Source organism: Chiloscyllium punctatum, chromosome 2 (assembly GCF_047496795.1).
Source record: "Chiloscyllium punctatum isolate Juve2018m chromosome 2, sChiPun1.3, whole genome shotgun sequence".
Classification (NCBI taxonomy): Eukaryota; Metazoa; Chordata; class Chondrichthyes; order Orectolobiformes; family Hemiscylliidae; genus Chiloscyllium; species Chiloscyllium punctatum.
The window spans coordinates 39,385,806-39,408,087 of record NC_092740.1 but is presented as its reverse complement, the minus strand read 5'-3'; the positions used below and the strand labels follow the sequence as shown (position 1 = coordinate 39,408,087).

At 39.5% G+C, this 22,282-nt stretch overlaps 1 protein-coding gene across 1 annotated transcript in view; it reads left to right on the top strand.

Annotated features, from left to right (window-relative positions):
• Nucleotides 1–1,491: 1,491 nt before the first annotated feature.
• scamp1 (secretory carrier membrane protein 1) overlaps nucleotides 1,492–22,282 on the top strand; it is a 62,871-nt gene continuing 42,080 nt past the window's right edge. The window contains exon 1 of the mRNA XM_072547453.1: nucleotides 1,492–1,662. Coding sequence (XP_072403554.1) covers nucleotides 1,606–1,662 — 57 coding nt within the window. The 5' untranslated portion in view covers nucleotides 1,492–1,605. The remainder of the gene's footprint in view (nucleotides 1,663–22,282) is intronic.

Here is a 22,282-nt window from a genome sequence, read left to right as displayed (position 1 = left end):
GTATCATGACTCACAGAAATGTAGCTATTGTTAAACAACCTCTGACAATTTTTTTTTCATTGTAGTCATGTTCCTTCCCATTTTAATTAGTTAGAACATGTAGAAAGATTAAACTTGCTCTTTCTGACTTTTAAATACTTTCTTGTACTCTAATCTTTCTCTTCACTTTGTTTTCTGATTTGAAATTTAATTCACCAGATCTTACATTTCCTAGCTCAGACTATGATGCAGCTTAATTAAAATTCTTCAATTTAATTGTTGTTCCCTCTGTTGATTTCTGTGAAATTCCATGGAAGGTGCTGCCCTTATCTGACAGGTTAGTCAACAGTAACTTTTCAGCATAGGAAGTTTATGTGTCCCTCTCTCCCTACACCACCCCACATTTTTTTTATATCAGCATTGCTCTTAACAGGTTTTGCTTGTAAGTATTCACATTGATGTTTTCCAAATGGTAGAAAGGAAATAAAAAGAATAAGATCGATTCACAATAGTGTCTTTATTTTTCAATCTCATATATATAAATATAAAACCACAGGTGATTTGTGCAAAAATATAAGAAAAAAAAAGCATTCCTGCTGGGCCTTCTTGTGGCACAGAAAAAAAAAGAAAACAGACCCAGGGGGCCTTCTTGTCATGCAGTGTCTCTACCCTGGATCAAGAGATCTGTCTTTAAGTCCCAACTGCTCCAGATGTGTGTAATAACAAAAAAAAGGAAGTATTTAAAAGGAACCAAAGGGGGAACGTTTTCAATCAGAAGTTGGTGAATGTAAGGAATGAGCTGCCAGAGGAAGTGGTTAAGGATGGTACAGTTAGAACATTTAAAAGGCATCTGGATGGATATATGAATGGGAAGGGTTTAGTGGGATATGAACTAAGTGCTTGCAAACGGGACAAGACTAATTTAGGATACCTGGTTGGCATGGACAAATTGGACCAAAGGGTCTGTTCCACGCTGTACACCTTTATGACACTATGTATGCAAGTGGACAAAATTTGATAACATTTTAAAATGTGTGATGTGTAGCTGAGTTTTCTGCTATGTTCACTGTTTCAAATTTTCTGTGGGTTATGCAAGCAACCCTGCACGATATTTCCACGCACTTTTTTTTAAAGCATGCAATTTAACAACATTTTGTGTTGAAACCGTTTTTTTAAAAATTCATGGTATATGGTTGTTGCTGGCTGGGCCAGCATTTTCTGTCCACCCTTAGCTGCCTTCTGGAACTGCTGCTGGGCGTAAATCCACAATGACACCCCCACTATAAACTCCCTTGTGCAAGTAGGGTAGGCAATTGCACCTCCAAACACAAAAACAAATCTATCTCCCACAACGTGAGATTTGCAACCAAAACTGATGCAGAAAGCAAGACAACCCTATTTGCTCTGCCCGCCACCTTCCAGGTGGTCCTTCTGCCAGCACGCGCTCAGCTGCACGGCCCGGTGACGTAATGTTAAAACCCAGGATCGAAAAGCGTCACTTCCGGTGGTGCCATTTTCTCTCGGATGTGAGTCGAGTGCGGATTAAAGGGAGTGGGTGGAGAAAGCCCTTTAATAGGCGCCTTGGAATATACACGGAGCGCAGGAAAGGTGTCCAAACGCATCGAGATGGCGGACTTTGATAGTAATCCCTTTGCCGATCCTGAGTTTAACAATCCTTTCAAGGTAAGATGATATTGGAGTCGCCATGTCGCTACTTTAATAGTGTCTGGGGCCCTGGGAACCGCGGCAGAGGCAGGTGGTAAGGTTGGGGGTTGGGGGTTGGGGGGGTGGGGGAATGAGAATGAGAATGGTGTGAGCGGGACGGAGAGGAGAAGGGGATTCCAGGAGATCTGACCGTCTGGGGGTGGGGGAGGTGTGAAGGGAGCTAACATTTCTCGTCTGTTCTGAGAAGATGCAGGGATGGAGTTGATGCATCATCTCGTTTACTTTTGCCAGTCGAGCGCTGTTGGTTGAAAGAACGGGAAATATCAACAGCCGCGGGGGAGGGGGGTGCGCCGGATCGCGTTACTGTCAAAATTGGCGAAAATATGTGTTGTGTAGAAGTAGATTCCGACCGGAGAGTAACTGTTGCCGGGCACTTCCAGCTCTTGGAGATTCTAGAGGTGCGAAGTGCTGACGGGCAGATAAACAAAGGTTGTGTGTGCCTGTTGGACTCACTGGTTTCTTTATGTATCGTGAATGTCAACCGCTATCTTTGTACGTCTTATAGCCACATAACTTGAAATCTTGTCAAAGCATACTCAGTCAAGTTTGATCTTTCTTTGTTTTGTGCGCCAGTAAAGGTTGTTTGTAAATGATATGTAAATATTTACTTGTGGGAAGGTAATTTCTTTTACCTTTTGACATTTACTAAAGCAAGTGTATATAAAACAAATATATGAAGAAAAATACTACGGGAACATTTCCAGCAGCAGTCATGTGACAGGTGAGGATGTCAAAACTCCTGACTTTAAATAATTCCACTTGATCTTGTGTATTAATATGCATTATTATGTCTTGGGTGGAAAATTGTCATTTTTGCTGAAACTCAGATCTGGCAGCATTTGTGGCAGAGAAAATACATTTAACGTTTTGAGTCCAGTGTTTATTTTTCTTTCACTCTACTTTCTCCACCTGAGCTGTATTCCTGATGAAGGGCTTTTGCCTGAAACATCGATTTTTTTTCTCTCTCTCTCTGCTCCTTGGATGCTGCCTGAACTGCTGTGCTTTTCCAGCACCACTAATTCAGAATCTGGTTTCCAGCATCTGCTGTCATTGTTTTTACCTACTTTCTCCACCACAAATTCTACCAGACATGCTGAATTTTCCAATTATTTCTGTTTTTGTTTCAGATCTCCAGCATCTGCAGTTCTTTTGTCTTATATTCTTGTCATTTTGGTGTTTGTCCTCAGTGTGAGACATTGGATACTTTTGTTTTGGAAGAAATGTTTCTGTTTTGAAGTCTGCCATACAAGCGATGGTCATTGAACTGGCCAATGTTAGAGTTGATTCCCTTCAGTATGGAAACAGGCCCTTTAACCCATCAAGTCCATACCGACTCTCCGAAGAGTAACCCACCCAGACCCATTCCTCTATATTTTCTCCTGACTAATGTACCTAACACTATTGGCAATTTAGCATGGCCAATCCACCTGACCTGCACACCTTTGGATTATGGGAGGAAACCGGAGCACACGGAGAAAATGTGCAAACTCCACACAGGCAGTGTTCTGAGGCTGGAATTGAACCTGGGTCTCTGGCGCTGTGAGTCAGTAGTGCTAACCACTGAGCCACAGTGTTAGGAAACTTAATAGTTTTCAGAGGGCTTTGTTTTGCATGGTGTTCACACCCATGTTCTGAAATGTCAATTTAGTACAGTAGCAAAATATTGTTACCAGCTTGTGCACAGCAATGTCCTGTAAACAGCAGTGGGTTAAATAACTAGGCTTTGTTTTGGTTGACTTGGTTAAGGTATAAATGTTAGTTGGGAATCTTATTGAAAAATATAATAGCCTGACAGACTGTATGCAGGAATGATGTGTGCTCTGGCTGTGATGGGTTTCTATATCAAAGGGTCACATTGACAAGTTGTTGATTTTGGATTGTGATAAGTGGAAAACTTCTCCACTCGGGTGCACTTGTGGAATTGTCTACCATATTAGGTGTGGAAGTCGTTTGACTGACTGTTTCAAAAGTTTGTACATAAATTATTTATTTATCAAAAAAAGCTTCTTTCTTAAACAAAAACTTTTACTATGTGAACATTTCCAGGAGCAATCCTGCAAAGGGTGAGGATAAGCCTCAACATGGATATATCCTTATCTCTTCTAAGCTACAGGCCCAGTTAGCCTTAGTGTCTGACAAATCTGCCATCCCCAGAAATCAAATCCTCTGAAGAATTGGTTTCAATAATTACACCTCTTGCTTTTTTAATATATTTTTTAAACTCCTAGCCTGTCTAGCCTCTCCTCCAAATAATCAATCTTGGTGTCAGTTGAATGAATCTCGGAACTGTTTGTAACACTTTTTTGGGTAATAAGGTTTTGATTAATGTCCTAGCTAACGTTTATCTCTTCACCAACGTTTCTTGCTCTGGGAAAGATGTGAACTGGAGGACATAATATTAAAAATTGGAGTCTTTCATTTTAAAATGAATGAGTACTTTTTTTTCTGATGTCTAAAAGGCTTTGGAACTTTTTTCCCCCATGTAATGGAAGTGGGAGAATTAATACTTTTCAAGGCAAAGAGAAAAGATTTTAGATCCTTGGTTAGTCAAAAGTCTCAGAGGTGGGTGGGAAAATGGAGTTGAAGACATCTCATTGAATGGCAGAGCTAACTCGAGGCTGATTGGCTCTTGCCCCAAATTTTGTTTGCAATGAGATGACAACATAAACTTTGCATTCTGAGATTTCTTTGTCAGATGTATGAGAGTTGTATTGTTTATGAAAGAAGTAGTTTTACATTGCATGGGATTGGGGTCGTGTATTGAAATTGATAGAAAATTGGTTAGCAGGCAGTTAATAGTCGCAATAAGTAGACCATTTTCTGAATCCAGGCAGTGACTGGTGAAATACCACAGCGTTCTGTGCTGGCATTTTAGCTAATCAAAATAATTGATGTGGGGGAACTAAATATAATATCTCAAACTTACAGATGAGACAAAGCTGATGGAAGGGTGAGTTGTGAGCAGAATGCAGAGTTTTTTTTGTGCGATTTGGATCGGCTGAATGAGTGGGCAAATGCATGGCAGATGCAGTATAAGGTAGATAAATGTAAATTTATCTATTTTAGTAGCAAAAACAGGAAAGTGGATTATTATCTGGCAGTAAATTGAGAGAAAGGACTGTTCAACAAGACCTGGGTGTCCTTGTGCACCAGTCACTGAAAGTATGTGTATAGATGCAGGAGGCAGTAAAGAAGACAAACTTTACATTGGGTGACATAGTGAGACAACTAGAGGATGTACTGCTGCAGTTATACAATGTATTGGTGAGACTGCTTCTGAAATATTGTATGCAGTGGTGGGGGAAGGGGGGACCCTTAGAATTTTATAGGTTTCCAAGAGGACTAGACAAGTAAAGAAAGGAGGCAAAAGTGAGGACTGCAGATGCTGGAAACCAGAGTTTAGATTAGAGTGGTGCTGGAAAAGCGCAGCGGGTCAGGCAGCATCCGAGGAGCAGGAAAATCAATGTTTCTGGTAAAAGCCCTTCATCAGTAAAGGAAGGATGTTCCTGATGATAGGGGAGTCTTGAAGAAGGGGTCATAGGTTTACCCCTTATCCTTAAACTAATGATTTCTTCACCCAGAGAGTGGTGAGACTGGGGAATTTACACTGGCAGAAGAAGACGACCGTCCTGGGATGGGACATGGGTATGCCAGTCATCACCACCAACTACGAATTCAATGTTGTCCTTGGCTCTACCATCACTGACAACCTCTCCTTGGACACATCGACAAGAGGATAAGGAAAGCAGCCTCAACTCTTGCTCACCTCACTATTCGAGTATGGACAAATCCCAAGCTGACAGTGAAGACAAAAATGTCAGCCTACAACACCTGCATCATAAGCACACTGCTGTCCGGCAGTGAAATGTGGACTACATGTCTCAGACAGTAGGGAAGACTGAACACCTTTTCACTTGACGAGTATCTGCTGTATCCTGTGCATATCGTGGCAAGACAGTGGTCAACACAGTGGTCCTGCCTTGCGTTGGCCTTCCCAGCATGACACTTTGCTCAGGTAAAGGAAGCTGCGCTGGTTGGGCCACATCCGCTGCATGGAGAATGGCTGCATCCTAAAGGATATCCTCTTTGGAAAGCTTAAATCCAGGAAGAGACCCACTGGGCATGCCCAGCTGTGCTACAGGTATGTCTGCATGAGGGACATGAAGGTGCTTGATATTGTTACGGAGTCCTGGGAAAGGCTTGCAGCTGACCACACGAGATGTAGAAGCACCTTGAACCAATCCCTCAAATCGCAGCAAAAGTCTCTGCATTCTCCTCGCAATTCACCCTTCCATCAGCTTTGTCTGAGCACCACAGCAGACAAGTAGGCACGCAGGAAGGAGTGCAGCAGTCCTAGCAGATCAACAACCACATACAGATGTGACCTCTGCGACCAGGAGGGTCATTCCTGCATTGATCTCTTCAGTCACCAGTGACGTTACTTCAAGGAAGCAGAAAGCCAGGACAACAAGGATGCGACACATGGCCAGCCATGACCGAAAAGCTCCCTCACACATTGGAGCTCGAGAATGGTGGCAGAGGTACTATGCAAGTTAGGGTATTTGGCTTGATGATCTGCCGTCATTATTTTGAATGGTAGAACAGGTTTTAAGGAGTTTAATGGCTTACTCCTCCTTTATTTCTGTGGGGCCTTTGATTAATGTCTTTATTGTAAGATTGGTCTTGTGCTGAAATTTGTGAAGTTTCAGTTGTCATACTGTTCTTCCTCATCTATACACATACTTAAATCTGTTTTTAATCCCTGTTTTCATCAAAATGAGCATAATTAAACTTGCAGAAGACTGTTTAGAATGCCTCCAGTTTCCAATATAGAATTGTAGTTTTGTTGCCTGTGGAGTACAAATTGGACTAGGACTGTTGGAGTACTTAGTTACCTGTGTCTGCTCCATTTACATTGTTACAGTACAAAGAAAAACATGCCGTTTAAGTCATAATATTTACAAGTGTTTTCTTGAGCCAGCTAGTCAAATTTTATTTAGCTGATGCTTTTTGACATTTTATTTCTAAAAGTATCCAACATTTAAAATTTGTGGGACCATAGTTTTAGAGCTAAAAAAATCTGTTTTTCAATAAAATCCGTGTGAAAAATACTTTGGAAGCATCCTATTGTTTATCCTACCATAACCCTTCATAATATCTAAAATGATTGAGTTTTTCACTAGAGTCCCCAAATTTTTCAAGAAACTCTTGAATCAAGAGCCCATCCTCCCCAACATCATTAAATTTGTTGCAATTTTTATGTGCTGCTGTTAATGACAACAAAAAGCGGATACCACATTGTAACTGAGACTTAACTCAAGCCTAGTACAAGTTCAACATTCCCTCCATTTTCGTTTATGGGCTTAAAGATGAAACTAAGGGTTCCCTTTGTTGTTTTATTCGTGCAGACCAGTTTGTGTAGGCACGAGTTTCATTCTATTTCAAGTATTATCAATTATGTTTATTCTGTGCCCTATTACTTCAAACATTTTATTATTGAGGATATTCTATATTTGCCACTATCACATCTCTTTTTTGTTTTGATAAGAAATACAAAATACTGTTTCCTCACTACACTCCCCCTACCCCCACCATTCATTTGGAAAAAAATGGTTTCCTAAATTATATTATAGTGGCAATGGGGGAATTATTCACTACAAATGTATTATTATAGCAAGGATAAATACAGGAAGCCTCCAGTAAGTATTTTTAAGATCATTTGCTGATTGCTGCTTAATTCAGTCTGAATCTCAGCAATCGAGAGGATAATATCTTTTGGATTTGGTAATCAAGAATGAGTCATAGTTGCTAGGTAACCTATGAGTGGGGGAGTACCTTGTATGTCAATGTAATGTACAAGGCTGTCTCCTGTTTGTTAATTCAAGTCCAAGAAGAAATGTTTTGAGATTTACTGATTCTGCATTTTTGTAAGGTCTGGTTTATAGAAACCTATTGATAACAAAATGGAAGCAAAACTGCATGATTATTGTATTATTTAAATGTAATTTTAAAGTACCTTTTTGAAAGATGTCATGCCCCTTACCGCAATTGGACTTGAATGGGCATCCTTGCCTTCTGGGTGTCAGTGGGGGAAAATGTTTTTTTTAAAAACGTCTACAGATTAGGAAGAGTATTCAGAAGCAGTTGACATGAATGAAGATATTGGCAGACTGAACAAATAGGAAAGTGTGATTCATGTAGGTAGGGTCTGTTTATGTTAAGCTGAGGTATGTTGGAGAACAGATAAGAGGCCGATTTAGCCATGAATAGCAACAAGGTCACAGTGACAGATTTTGTATTTTTATTTTAACCTGTGACTAGTGTTGAGTCTATAAACTTTTCAGTTCATAAAAAATTTCAGCTGATTTGCTTACCTGTTATATAATGGCTTGGGGCCAAATGTACAGAAGGTTCAAGCTAAAAGGGACACCAGAGCACCTTGGTGTGCAGATTTGAATGGAGGATACAACATGGCTGCTGAAGTGATTATAGGCGATCCAGGGCAGACGGTGCAGTAGTCATATCACTAGATGAGCATTTCTGAGTTCCAGGCTAATGCTTTGAAATCAAATGCTGCAAAGTAGCTGATGGAATTTACATTCAAGTAATAAATCTGGAATTGAAAACTGGTGTATTGTAGTGACAATGAAGCTACCACTGAAGTAAAAATCAATCTGGCTTACTAATGCCAGTGTAAGTTAGGTGCCTACACTAGATTAATAGGGTTGGGGAATGGGTCTGGGTGGGTTACTCTTTGAAGGATTGTTGGGCTAAATGGATTGTTTCCAAAACGTAGGGATTTTTTTCTTAAAAAAAAATCATTTTTTCTTTTAAGGTAGGAAATCTGACTGTGATCCACAATAATATGGATAACTCCTGAATGGCCCCACAATGCTCTCTGTTTAATCACCCTCAACTGTTTACTAAATGTGAGAATCGATGTTTCGGGCATAAGCCCTTCTTCAGGAATGAAGAAGGGCTTATGCCCGAAACGTCGATTCTCCTGCTCCTTGGATGCTGCCTGACCTACTGCGCTTTTCCAGCAACACCTTTTTCAGCTCTGATCTCTAGCATCTGCAGTCCTCACTTTCTCCCTGTTTACTAAAAGTGCAAATTTTAGTTGCGTGGCTAAAACCAATTGCATTTGGGGTTCTCGTCAGTCATTGATAGATTTGCATCTTGAGGTTCTTTTAAGACTGAGCCTTAATCTGGAATATTTTGGTCTCTTGTGCCAGTTTCATTTCCCAACAAACACCAATTGGAGTCGGTCACTCGGCCTTTTTGAGCTCACTCTGTCCTTCAAGCCTGATCTGATTTGTGGATCCACTCTACTTTCCAGTTTACTTCAATACCATCTCTGCCATTTAACAATATTCAATGACCTTGTCTCCCTACTGTTTGGGGAAGAAAATTCTACAAACTCAGTGAGCTATTAGGTTTTTGTTAATATAAAAAACCTCCTGTCCATGTTCTCTTCTCTTGATGAATTCAGGCAGTATAGCATCAGAACTTCCTGTATTGCTGAGAAATAAACTAAGTAAAAAAAATTAGTGGAAGAGCTTAAGTGTTTGATATCCAGCTCTTCCATGACAGACCAGCTTTCTGTGACATCTGGAACTTTCTCTGATGGTATCTGGAGCATAAAGCTTAAAATTGCCATCCACACATCTGTGCATCTGTTTCTGTCCCTGCTTTTGTTTCAGTGGATCCTTTTTTTTTCTTTGCTGATGGACCTGTTGTCTTTCTAATGCTAGAATAGGTGCGTTCAAAGTCATCTTGCTCACATCTCTCTTGTAATTGATGTGAGATTATTGTTTGTTTGACTTCAGTGACAGAGTGACATTGGCTTCCAACTGGATGGTGATTTCCAATTCTGCTTTCCCTTATGTTGAGTGTGATTATTGCAAGTAGTGCCTCTAGATAAGTTAAATCAAAACCTATGCACTCTGAACAAATGCTCTCTAGTATTTTCAATCAAGTTGAAGAATTGTCCATTTTCGTTTCTTCGAAACAGACCCTTTGGTCCAACTCGTCCATGCTGACAAGATATCCTCAATTAATTTTGTCCCATATCCCTCAAACCCTTCCTGTTCATGTGCCCATAATTACTTACTTGTTGTAATTGGATTAGCCTCTACACTTCCTCTAGCAGATTCTTTTTTCCATACAAGCACCAACCTCTGTGAAAAAAGGACCGAAAGGGAAGCTTTTAAATCTTTTCCATCTTGCCTTAAACCTATGCCCTCTAGTTTTGGGCTCCCCTACGCCGGGGAAAAGACCTTGGCTATTCACCTGGTCCATGGTTTTATAAACTTCCATAAGTCCATCCCTCTGCCTCTGCTCCAGGGGCAAATAAACCCTGCATATTCAACCTCTTCCTAATAGCTCAAATCCTCCAACCCTGGCAACATCTTTTGTAAATCTTTTCTGAACCCTTTCAAGTTTCACAACATCTTTCCCATAGGAAGGAGACCAGAATTGCACGCAGTGTTCCAAAAGTGGCCTAACCAATGTCCTGTACAGCTGCAACATGACCTCCCAACTCCTGTACTCTATGCACTAACCACTGAAGGCAAGAGTACCAAATGCTGCTGTCATTATTCTGTCTACCTGCAACTCCATTCTCAAGGAACTGAGCCTGCATCCCAAGGTCTCTTTGTTAAGCAACACTTTCTTTGGACCTTACCGTTTAATTGCTCTGATTTGCCTTTCCAAAATGTAGAACCTCATGTTTATCTAAATTAAACTCCCATCTGTCACTCCTCAGCCCATTTTCTCATCTGATCAAGGACCTGTTGTACTCCGAGGTAACTTTTTCTTGGCTGTACACTACACTTCCAATTTTGGTGTCATCTGCAAACTTACTAACTATACCTCCAATATTCACATCCAAATACAAATCATTTATGTAAATGACAAAAATCATAGGCCTAGCACCAATCCTTGTGGCACACCTCTGGTCACAGGCCTCCAGTCTGAAAAGCAACTCTTCACCACCGCTCTGTCTCCTACCTTCGAGGCAGTTTTGTATCCAACTGGCTAGTTTTCCCTGTATTCCTTGTGATCTAACTTTTGTTAACCAGCTTACCATAAGGGGCCATGGCAAAAGCCTCACTGAAGTCCACATACATCACGTCCACAGTTCTGCCTTCATCAATTTGCTTTGTCACTTCCTCAAAACAACTCTATCAAGTTAGTGAGACATAATTTCCCACATATCTGGTCGACATTGTGGGTGATGTTAAAACAAGAAATGGCGTTTTTCTAATTTAAATGCAAAAGCTTCAAAGTTTGCATCCTAACCCTGATGCATACCAAAGAGTGCATCACTGAGGTAACTGTACAAATTAGAGCTGATTAACAACAGTAATGTCTGATTATCGGTCCATCTAGTACCAGTGCCCCGATCTTGGGATTCTCCAAAGCATTGTATGGCTTGCTGTGTAGTGAAAGAAAGTTAGTGGCATGCAGTCTGTGATTACATTGCATCTTAAGTGGTCTGTGACATTTCATTATAACCTTTTCCATGGCAGAATGCCCACAGTTGATATGAAAAGTAGATAAAAAATATTCTGTCTTGCAGATTCTGATCAGTACCAAGGTTGTCCAGGACTAGTCTTTCACCTGTGTGGTGGAGCACTTCATTATATATTCATGAGGTTAACTGGCCATGTTTAAGTTCAAGAGGCAGGTGAAACATTTGTAGGGAATTTTCTAATTGAACAGCATTTTATTAGACTACCCTGCTAATATGACATCATTCAGAGAAAAAAATGAGCATGCTATGTATGTCCTACAGTGATCCATTTTCTTGGAGCCTTGTTTCTGCAGAAAAACAATGCCAATATAAGTGTCAAACATGGGCAGTTCCTGTTGCATATGCTCAAACATCTGTCTGTGCACTGGAGATGCCCCAGGATATGGATATTGCAAAGATTGACGCTGTAAAAGTATCTCCACTGAACAACATGGAACAAGTATTTACTTTTCAAATTGGCATCCCCTCAAAAGTTGCTCACTGCGATTCCTTTTTTCTCCTAACTGCTTGGGGGTAAGATAGCTATGATAGGACAACATTTAATCTTTTGAAATCCACAGTTTAGTCACACAGCTTTGCATTCTAGTACTGACATTCTGGTATATTCTTCCCTGTCATGTGTCTTTAGTTCAGCTACAGAGGATGTTATCTTCAGTAACCAAAGTGGCATATAGCTTTTCAGCAGAGCAAAAATATTATCTCCGCTGATGAGGCCACACTGGCATTCTATACCAGAGCACCTTCAGCACCAAATGGGCAGAATCTGTAATACCTGTAAAGAGTTTGATTTCAACAGCAGACAGAGTGCCATGGTTTAGGATGTCAACTATCAACATGATGCTGGAAGTTCCTGATAACTTCATATATTGAGCTCCTCATCTGTAACCCAGTGGTGAAATGTATACTTCACAAAAGCTTCAGCTGTTAAATTCAATAAGATAGTGGAGCAGTAAGAACAAAATTGGGAAGGACATACTGCAAGCCAACCAAACTTTACCCTCAGCAAACTGTACAATGTGTTGGACAGGAGAAAGGGCTGAACAGTTCAACAAGTGGTGGTTGGTGGTAGGTGGTAGATTTAAAATCTAAGAAGATGACAGAAATCTATGTTAAATATGTAATGAGATTAAATTCATGAGAGATCTCCTACTTAATGATTCTCCAGGGGTTGTAATCACAGCAATATTGAATTTCAAATGCCTTTTGAGGCAGTGCAACTTCAATTTCAAACAAGTGCTTTTGACTTAAGATCAGTTACAGGGATATAAAGAAACAGTTGCCGAAAGTGGGCGAGTAAAGTAAACTAAGAGGAAGGTTAGAATATGCACAATGGCAGACACTTAAGCAGACATTTCATAAAGCTGAAGAAAAAGACTTTGGGCATAAAGGATTCTGTGAAAGATAAAACACATCTGACAAACAGAGTTGGTCAGGGAATGTATCTAATCAAAACTAAGACTTGCAAAGTGGTGAAAACTATTGCTGGGCCAAAGGATTGTGAATATTTCAGGAATTACCAGTGGATGACTAAAGAGCTAATAGTGGGGGTGGTGGGAGGCGATTTGAGTACATCCTGGGCATTTGACGTATGTTCTTTCATTGTAAGTTCCAAATTCTCACGCTTCCTCAATTGTTAGAAACATTGCATCCTCACTGCTCATAGTTCAAATTCTTTTTGTGGTGTTTTTTGCAACCTGCATCTAAACTTTTTTTCTCAGTAGCCCATTAACATTCTCTTCCATTTTCTGTCATAGGGCAATTTGCAACAAGAATGCTGCTGGAAAAGAATGCTTTCCAAGGGATATTTATGGTGCTTCTGACAGTTGTTCTAGCCTTGTGTGTTTTATCTGTAAATTTTGTGAAATCCAGTGGTCTGTCTGAACTCAGTACTTTTCTGCCATTTAAGTTATTAGATTGAGAAATTTCTGCAGTCTTGCAAAAAACCTACCCCTTAAGTACTCTTCCATGAACTATCTTTTCTTTTTCAATTTAAATTCTGGCCACCCCTCCATAGGCAGTTCGTAAATCATTTGATAGAAGTACAGAGGAACCTCGATTTTATACGAACGAGATGGCTGGCACTATTTCGTTCAGATAATCGATTTTATTTGGTTGATTTTTAAATGCCTTTCCTCCTGGGGCTCGGAGTTTTTAAAAGTCGTCTGCTCCCATTCAGGAAATGAGGCAGCAGCACACGTGCGAGCCCCCGCCTCTGTCCAACGCTGCCCCCCCCACCCCGCCCACGCCCCCTCTCCGGGGCAGCCGGACTGGACACCAACAACAAGGTGGTTGTTGTTGCCTTTGTGGGGTAAGTCTCCAAATAGCACGTCTGCGAGCGCGCGCACACAAAGTTTTACTGCACCGTTTTGACAGGGTCCACCTTTCTCCTGTACAGGACAATGTTGGAGAGATTATCTGGGGAAGTGGGGGGGGTGGTTTAGGGTACACCCTCTAGAACTCCAGGGAAAGTATGGGGAGAGCGGGAGGGAGGGTGGGAGGTTAGTCATTTGACGATGGTGCCTGTTTAATCACTGCAAACAAAAGATGCGATCACTATTGGAAAAACGCTTTTGATGGAATGTTTCTATTGGGACCTCAAGATCTCCTTCGGACAATCCGATATTCAGATAATTGTGGTTCCTCTGTATATCTTTTTGAAAGTTTTTAATTTGATCAAATCTCCAGTCTCCAATTCTGAAAATGTTTTGCTGCTCTATCTCTGTCATACAAAGGCAGAATGAGACAAGGCCAGACCTTGTTTCCTCTTTTTTTTAAAAAGAGTAACTGAGGTTATTTCATTTTTCCACTGGTCATAAAGTCTGCATTCAGAAAACAAATGGGCAATCATAGTCTATTAGTTTACTTTGGATTCACATTCAGCCATCTGTTTTAACCGAATCTCTCACGTTGGTTAGAATAATGCTTGGTTTTCAATCTTTGACTAAAAATACAGTTAACTATCCTGTGCTACTGTTGCAAAGTACTAGAAATTGATTAGAGTCTAGGCATATGCTTTTCTGTTCAGAGTTTTATTCTAACTCCGAACACCTCTGACTGCTTATGCCACAAAACACCCATCAAGGTCTCCCCCAATTACTCTAACTCCATACACAGTAACCACTCCCCCATTCCATTTGACTTTGAGCATCCGTGCCAAGCCCTCGTACCTGCTCTGCCATTCAATAAAGTAATGGCTGATCTGTTATATTTCAAATGTCATGTTCTCATCTACCCCCAATATTGGGCAATGAATTAAAACCACATCTGCCTTGAAAATATTCAGAAATAACACAACATCAGGTTATAGTCAAACAGGTTTATTTGAAATCTCAAGCTTTTGGAGCGTAGTCTCTTCGTCAGGAGAAGCGAGAGGGAAGCACACAGAATACAGTTTATGAGCAGAGAGATCAAAAGATCATATAAATAGTGTGAGTGGAATATTGAATAATAGGTCTCTGCAGGTGACCAAGGGTGTTGGACAGTGTACATAAAGTGTCAATAGCTGAATAACAGCCAAAGGGATGACCTATAATCTGATTAAAAGCGGCAGAGAGATAATTACAAAAACTTGAGGTGCTGGAGATAAACCAATGACTGGAATAACATGTTGTTATTATTCAACACTCCGCTCACACCATGTGTATGATCCTTGATCTCTCTGCCCTTAAATTCTATCTTCTGTGTGCTTTCCCTTTACTTCATCTGTTGAAGGGGCTATGCTCTGAAAGCTTGACATTTCTGCACAATTTTTATCTTGGTTACTGGATTGTGTTTAATGACATCACAAAACTACTGCCCATGTCATTTTTTAAAAATAAATTTGCACCAAGGCCTGTTCACCTATTTTGACCCTCTGCTTGTTGACCTAGATTGACCCTTGGTCACGTAACATTTTAATTTTAATTCTCATCCTTGTTTTTAACTCTCTTCCTGGCCTTGGCCTTTCATTTCTCTAGAATCTCTTCCAACGTATTCACATAAGGCTGCAGATTTTCTTAACCAACAATAGCACAGAGGTTTATTATACACAAATCAAAGTGTCGAAACATACAAGACCATTGAATAATAAAACTCAGACAAATGAAACGTTTCAACCTGTTTCCTGACACTCCGGCACGATTTTAGTTCTGAGAAATCACACCCCTGTCTCAACTCCTTAAGTTTCTACCTAATTGACTCCTTCTTAGTTTCATTTCAGTCAACTTTAGAGACAATTGATACTTTTTTTTCAAGTCTGGCACCAGGAACATTTCACAAAGCAAAGAGCCTAATCTTTCTCTGTTCCAGTAACTTGCATATCTCTAATCAAATTCACTATCTCTTGGTTTGGAAGCTTTATAAAATAAATCCTTTTTGAAGTGACTTGTTCCCAGAATTCCTGAAGGAAAAACTTGCTTCTAAACTCAAACCCTGTTGCTTTCAAAGCTTAACTTTTTTTGAATTTGGTTCCATCCTAGAACCTTTTGAATGAAAGCAAAGCCATATTCTTGCATTTTTACCCCACTTGACATAAACCTAACAGTGTAAGTGTTTTTCCATAACACCAGAGAAATTGGTAGTCACATATTTTGAGCGATATGGGATTTTAAGTCCTGGAGTGATTTGTAACCTGTTTCTAAAGAAAACCTTTGTACATGTGAAACTTGAAAGGGTTCAGAAAAGATTTACAAAGATGTTGCCAGGGTTGGAGGATTTGAGCGACAGGGAAAAGTTGAATGGGCTAGGGCTGTTTTCTCTGGAGTGTTGGAGGTTGAGGGGTGACCTTTATAGAGGTTTATATAATCATGAGAGGCATGGATAGGATAAATAGACAAAGTCTTTTCCCTGTGGTGGGGGAGTCCAGAACTAGAGGGCATAGGTTTAGGGTGAGAGGGGAAAGATATAAAAGAGGCCTAAGGGGCAACTTTTTCACAGGATGGTACGTGTATGGAATGAGCTGCCAGAGGAAGTGGTGGAGGCTGGTACAATTGCAACATTTAAAAGGCATCTGGATGGGTATATGAATAGGAAGGGTTTGGAGGGATATGGGCTGGGTTCTGGCAGGTGGGACTAGATTGGGTTGGGATATCTGGTTGGTATGGACAAGTTGGACCAAAGGGTCTGTTTCTGTGCTGTACCCCTCTATGACTGTATGTAACCAACAACTATGCTGCCTTTTTTTGAAATCCAAATTTCAAATTGATATTTAGTGCAGAATATCCACTTTTCAGAGTTTGTTCTTTTTAAAAAAAACTGATCTTGACAAACTTGAGATATGCAAAATTGAGGCATAGGGCAAATACAAAAGAATTCTTCTCCCCCCTCTCCTTTTAGAGGGATCAATAACTAATAACCATAATTTTAAGCTGAGGGCAAAAGGTTTAGAAAAGATTTAAGGAATACTACATTGACAGTGAGGGCACTGGGTATCTTCATTTTTATGCATAAAAGGGTGCTAGAGATGCAAACTGTCACTTAAAATTAAGTATCTAGAAGAACATTTGAAATGCTAACTACTGTGAAATGTAAATGATCAAGTGCCATCTACTTTGGTCACAATCATGACTGCACTGGCCAATGGGCCTCTTTCCACGCTGTACACTTGGACTAACCATGTTTAAAAATGCTCATATGGCAAAATGTGAAATTTAAGAATGTGCAGCTTGATTTAGCACTTACAGTACAGAGCAGAAATGCGCATATTCCACCTTTTTAAGGAGTCTGCCACAATTTCAGTTTTTGATGTTGAAAACATTCTGCTTCACTCACCTTTTTTTTGTTGTTTTGACATTGGGCTTGAGTAATTATATTGAGTATTCTTTGCAACATTACAGAAGCTTTATATTTATAGTTTACTTTTTTGCAAATCCAAGATGCCAGTGGAAATCTTGAGAGCTCTGCAGATTTTCAAAGAGAAAGCAAAAGTGCAAATGTCTATAACAGCTTACTTTTGGAGCTGTTTTTATCTCTCTTTTGTTTCCTGCCTGTTCTTGTTGCTCATGATAAAGTATGCGAATGTGCCTTGTGTAATCTCTCGCTTTGGTTCTTTTACCAGCACGTCCCATCCTTTGTATTTTGAAAACTAATATTGCGATTTGTCTTGTAGCTTACAGACTTAGTCTCATGAATATGACTGTAACACCAAATTATTTCTGTTCTTCCAGTAATGAGTGTCTACAGATTAGAACATATCTGCAAATGCAAATTGACCCCATTTATTTGTGTGAGCGCGAGAGAGAGAATGTGAAACTATGTGCGTGTGTGTGTGCTGTAGAGAGAGTGTGTGTGAGGGAGGGAGTGAGTATGTATGAGTGAATGTGCGAGCACGTCAGTCATGTGGCATTTTATGAATTCTGACCTTGGCAATAAAACCAGTTTGATTCCAGATTAAGACTGACGAAAAACAAGGCCTTGCACCTAAAATGCATTGTATGGCCTAAGATGTCACTTCTTTTGCACTTATCAAGCCTTAAGTTATCTCGGGGCAGTGACTTAAAAGAAATTCTGATTAATATGCAAATCCCAATCAAAATTTTCACTTCCATTCTAACTGATTAAAGATTTACCAGCCATCTTGAGTGTGTTCAATTCGTTCTCATGAGTTGTATGACGCTTTGATCTTTTACTTATCAACTCTGTTTCTGAGGTCTCCCTCTCTGTTGCATCTAAAGAAAAAACGATGCTCTGACAGTTTGTCTTGTCAAATAAACTTGTTGAACTATAACCTGGTGTTGTGATGTTTTGACCTTGTCCAGTAATGATGTAGTCCTGAATTCATTTCCTTTTCTCTGACTTATTTTGCATTTCATAATATGCTCCATATCGATGCTACAGAAGTTAGTAGTTCAGGAATATTTTGTCTTTGCATTTATATGGCAACAGTTATTTTATGAAATTTTTTTTCGTTTCTTGTAGTTCCTCATTTCAAATTCACTTTTTAGTTATTTTGGGTCTCTTCCTATTTTCTCCTACTCCCTTCAGACTTATTTTGGAATTTAAAATAAAGTTATCTTTTGTGCACCTGAACAACGCTTCATGATCCCAACTAAATCTTTCATGTGTCTTTTTTATAATGAAACAGCACATTATTAATTGTGCAATGAGAGATACTGTCCTTTTCTAGTTACAGATATCCCCACTTGCATATTTCAAGAACTGTATTAGTGAATTAACAATAAACATTTGTGTTGAATGGCAGTTGCAACATTACCAATTTTTAACGTAAATGTTCTATTTACAATGGACAGAAGTACTGCTTTAGTATTATTGTTGTAAGCCAAGTTTTCATAGGAGCTTAACACAAGTACCCCCCCCTCCCGTCTGTCTAATAAAAATGTTTACATGATCAAATCCAGCAAATAATACTGCTTGTGGCAGTAGAGGTTGTGTAACCATTATCCCACTGTACATTTGGAAGTACATTTTTGCTTGGGGAAAGTGGGAGGTCCCAGCAATTTCCAAGGCATGGGCAATTATTGGATAAGGACATCTGTCTAAAATACTGGATCGACTTGAGTAAGGGCTGAATCACTCTCATTTGTTGCAGATTAGCTACAGTAACAGAACTGGCTGTTTTTGGGTCTGGTGCTGCTGTCCAATTGACCAGCAGCTGTCTGGAGGGAACATTCTCCCAGATGGGGATGGTTCCTCTTTGAACCAATTAGAGCTGCTTGTGGCATACCATAATTTGGGGGCAGCTATATTCTGAGTTGATGGGCTCAAAACTGACTTTTACACTTGGGGATCAGGAATGCATTTCCCTGTACAATCCAACTCCTCGACCTGTTCTAACAGGATAAGGTACCACTATATCTAATTTCTAGCTTTCTCTGAAAAACTAGGACTATAAATTTATTGTTTTAGTACAGAACTAATGTACTGTTAAAAACTAAACATTTTGAAATTTTTCACTCAAGACAACTAACACTAAATACTAAAGCAAACCTTTTCACTTGAGAAAACCATGGACATTTGCACTCTGGTGCTTTCTTCTGGTAATCTAGACTGCTGTATGAATTGATATCAGTTGAACTTAAGAATATGGCAACTTGCGCAGTTGAGTTAAGTTCTAATGTCATGTCTATCAAATAGATGGTGTTACTGCGGAACTTATGCTAGGCCGTATCCTTTTCAACATCTTTTGGTAAAACAGAACTATGCTTGCTGGAAAACTGAAACAAACAAATTGCTGGTGAAACTTGAATTTGGCAACATCTTTGGAGAAAACAGTTGACATTTCAAGTGACCTCCAGCCTCCATAGTTCTGTTTTATTTTAGCATTTGACTTGCTGTCACACATCTCTTCCAGTTTGTCCGCCTTGAGGTTCTGCTCCTCCTTCTCTCTCTGAGTTTCCAAAGAAAAGTCACTGAACTCAAATGGTTAACTCTGTGTGTTTTCTGTCTGCTGATGCCTTCAGATCTGCTGAGTTTCTCCAAAACTCTGTTTTGGTTGTTCCAAACGTCTTTTCATTTCCATGAGAAACATTTATTTGGAATAGCACCTAATTTCCTACCACTTGCGTATTTCTAATATTATGTAGATAGCGTTTTGTATGAGAATTCGAGGATTTTTAATCGGTTTTTAACCAGCTCCGCACTTGTGCCTATCATCATTGGTGGGCGTATTAAAGAACAGAACCATCATGGAGAAATGAGTGTATTTGATTCAAGCCAAACTTTTGAGTTAAAGTTAGAGTTAAATGTGAATTAATGAAGTGAAGTTAATTGAGTTCAGTTGGATGAAGTAAGAAGTAAATGTTGTAATACATGTATGTTTTGAGTACTATCCCAAATGGACTGCAGCAAATCAAGAAGGCTGCTTAGTACCATCTTGAGGGCAACCAGAGATGAGTAATAAATACTGGTCCAGTCAATGAAACCCATATCTCATTAATTTTAAATAAAAATATGCTGTGTAGAATTCAGTGTTTCTGGCCATCCAAATGCATATAGCCAGTATTACAGTGAAATTACTTTGAGTGGAATATGTTGGACAGATGAGAGATTTCAGAGAAGTTAGCTTTCTCTAGTACTTTTTATGGTAAGTTCTAATTATTTAAGAAGCCTTGATGGAGGTTTCCATCCATTATCTAAAATATTTTGTGATTCTTCTGTATTCTGTAAAATATTCTGTATACTCAAGTTCTGTTAGCTCTGAACACACCAGGCTTTTTGCCACCATTTGACAACCTTGGAGCTCAGTATGCAATGTCAAGGAAGACATCTGGGAACTCCATCAATAGAAAGAGATGGCCAATCTGTGTCCAAATTGGCTGATTTATAAATACTTAGTTGAGCTCCAAACAGTAAAATGGATTAACTTCTGTTTTGACAGGTGGTGATTAATGAGTTTGTCTTGATAAGTTGATACCTTTTGAGCTTATAATTTATTGTTTATTCTACATGTTCATTTTGACATGATTTAAGAGGTATGATGCAGGGGAAAGATTCTGTTCAAACTGATGCTGTTGCTTTATGTGACCTATTTTGCATCTAGGGTTGATTTGTTCTGACCACAATTTTGTTTCCCAGACTTTAAATGTTTGTTTCAACAAATGACCTGCTTCTGCTGAATTGGTGAAAAGCGGCCATTAAAATAGCTGCTACATTTCTTTCTATCATTGTTTTGCTCTTTAACCTTGAGCAACTATCTTGCTGCCTTGTTCTTCAATCACAAATACATTTTTGTTAAACAGTCAAATTTTACCTCCTTTAGTCCAATGTGGGAAATGGATTCTACATAACCCCCATTTCCCAGTAACCAGACCTCCATTGGCTATTTCAGAACCTTGTGGCTGGAAAACTCTGTTACAATGCTTTCAAAATGAAAGGTTAAAATTTCATACAATTAAGACATCCTTGGCGTTATTCAAAAACAGTGTATCCAATTGCTTTAAATTGTACTTCTCCAATAAAATTGGCAGCAGGATGTCAGCTGCTGACGTATTTTTAAAATGTATCGATTCCAGTTTTCAAAGCTGTTTTATCTCTCCTTCCCTTTGCTGCTACTAGCTATTAAGTTTCATACATGAATAATACTGCCTTAGGAAATTTATGAACTTGATTGTAGCCACTTGGCTCATAGGTGTTCTCAAGCCTTTGGCAATACCTTCCAAGTCTACATCTTTTACTATAAGAAAGGCAACAATTTGGAGCACTTCTACCTCCAGCCAAATGCCATCTTGATATGAAGCTATATTGCCAATCTTTCAGTATCACTGCGTCAAACTCCTGTAAGTCCCACACTGACAGCACTGCAGTTTTGCTCACACCACATGGACTCTAAAGGTTCAACAACACATCTCCCCATCACCTTCTCAAGGGTGAAATAAAGATGGGCAATAAATGTTAGCCAAGTGATTGCCACATCCCAAATGAGTTCCAGTGTTGAGAGTTAACAATATAAAACTGCTTGGGCCACTGAGCATTCCTCTGCTGTTAATCAAATGATGCTAAGAATTTGTTAACTCGTGCCTCAAAGGACAGATTGTTTTCTTTGCTTAACATTGCATCCTAAAGAAGGCAGTGATGATTGTTTAGCATTCTCTTAGTACTTGGGTGTTCAAATTTCTGTAATGGAAGCTGGAGTCAAAACGTTTATGGGTTCAAGGTGAAAACCTCCTGAAGTCCGCACCAGAAATGTTACCCATGCTTGTATTGGCAGATAATGTTCCTGTTAAGTTGCAATTTGAGGATAATTCTTTTCCTTCATTCATACTGACTGAGAATCTATAAACTCATTAATTTTTCTGACAGTTATACAGCTTGCTGGCCTAATAATCTTTGAACTAGGTGTTAATTTTTTGGTTCTTTATTATATCTAAGACATAGGAGCAGAAGTTAGGCCATTTGGCCCATCAAGCCTACTATTCAGTCGTAGTTGATTAGTTTTTTTTTAACCCCATTCTCCTGCTTTCTCCCCATAACATTTGATCCCCTTGACAATAAAGTACGTAACTCCATCTTAAATCTACTCCATGACCTGGCCTCCATAGCCTTTTGTGGCAATGAATTCCACAGATTCACCACTCTTTAGCTGAAGAAATTTCTCCTCTTCTCTAT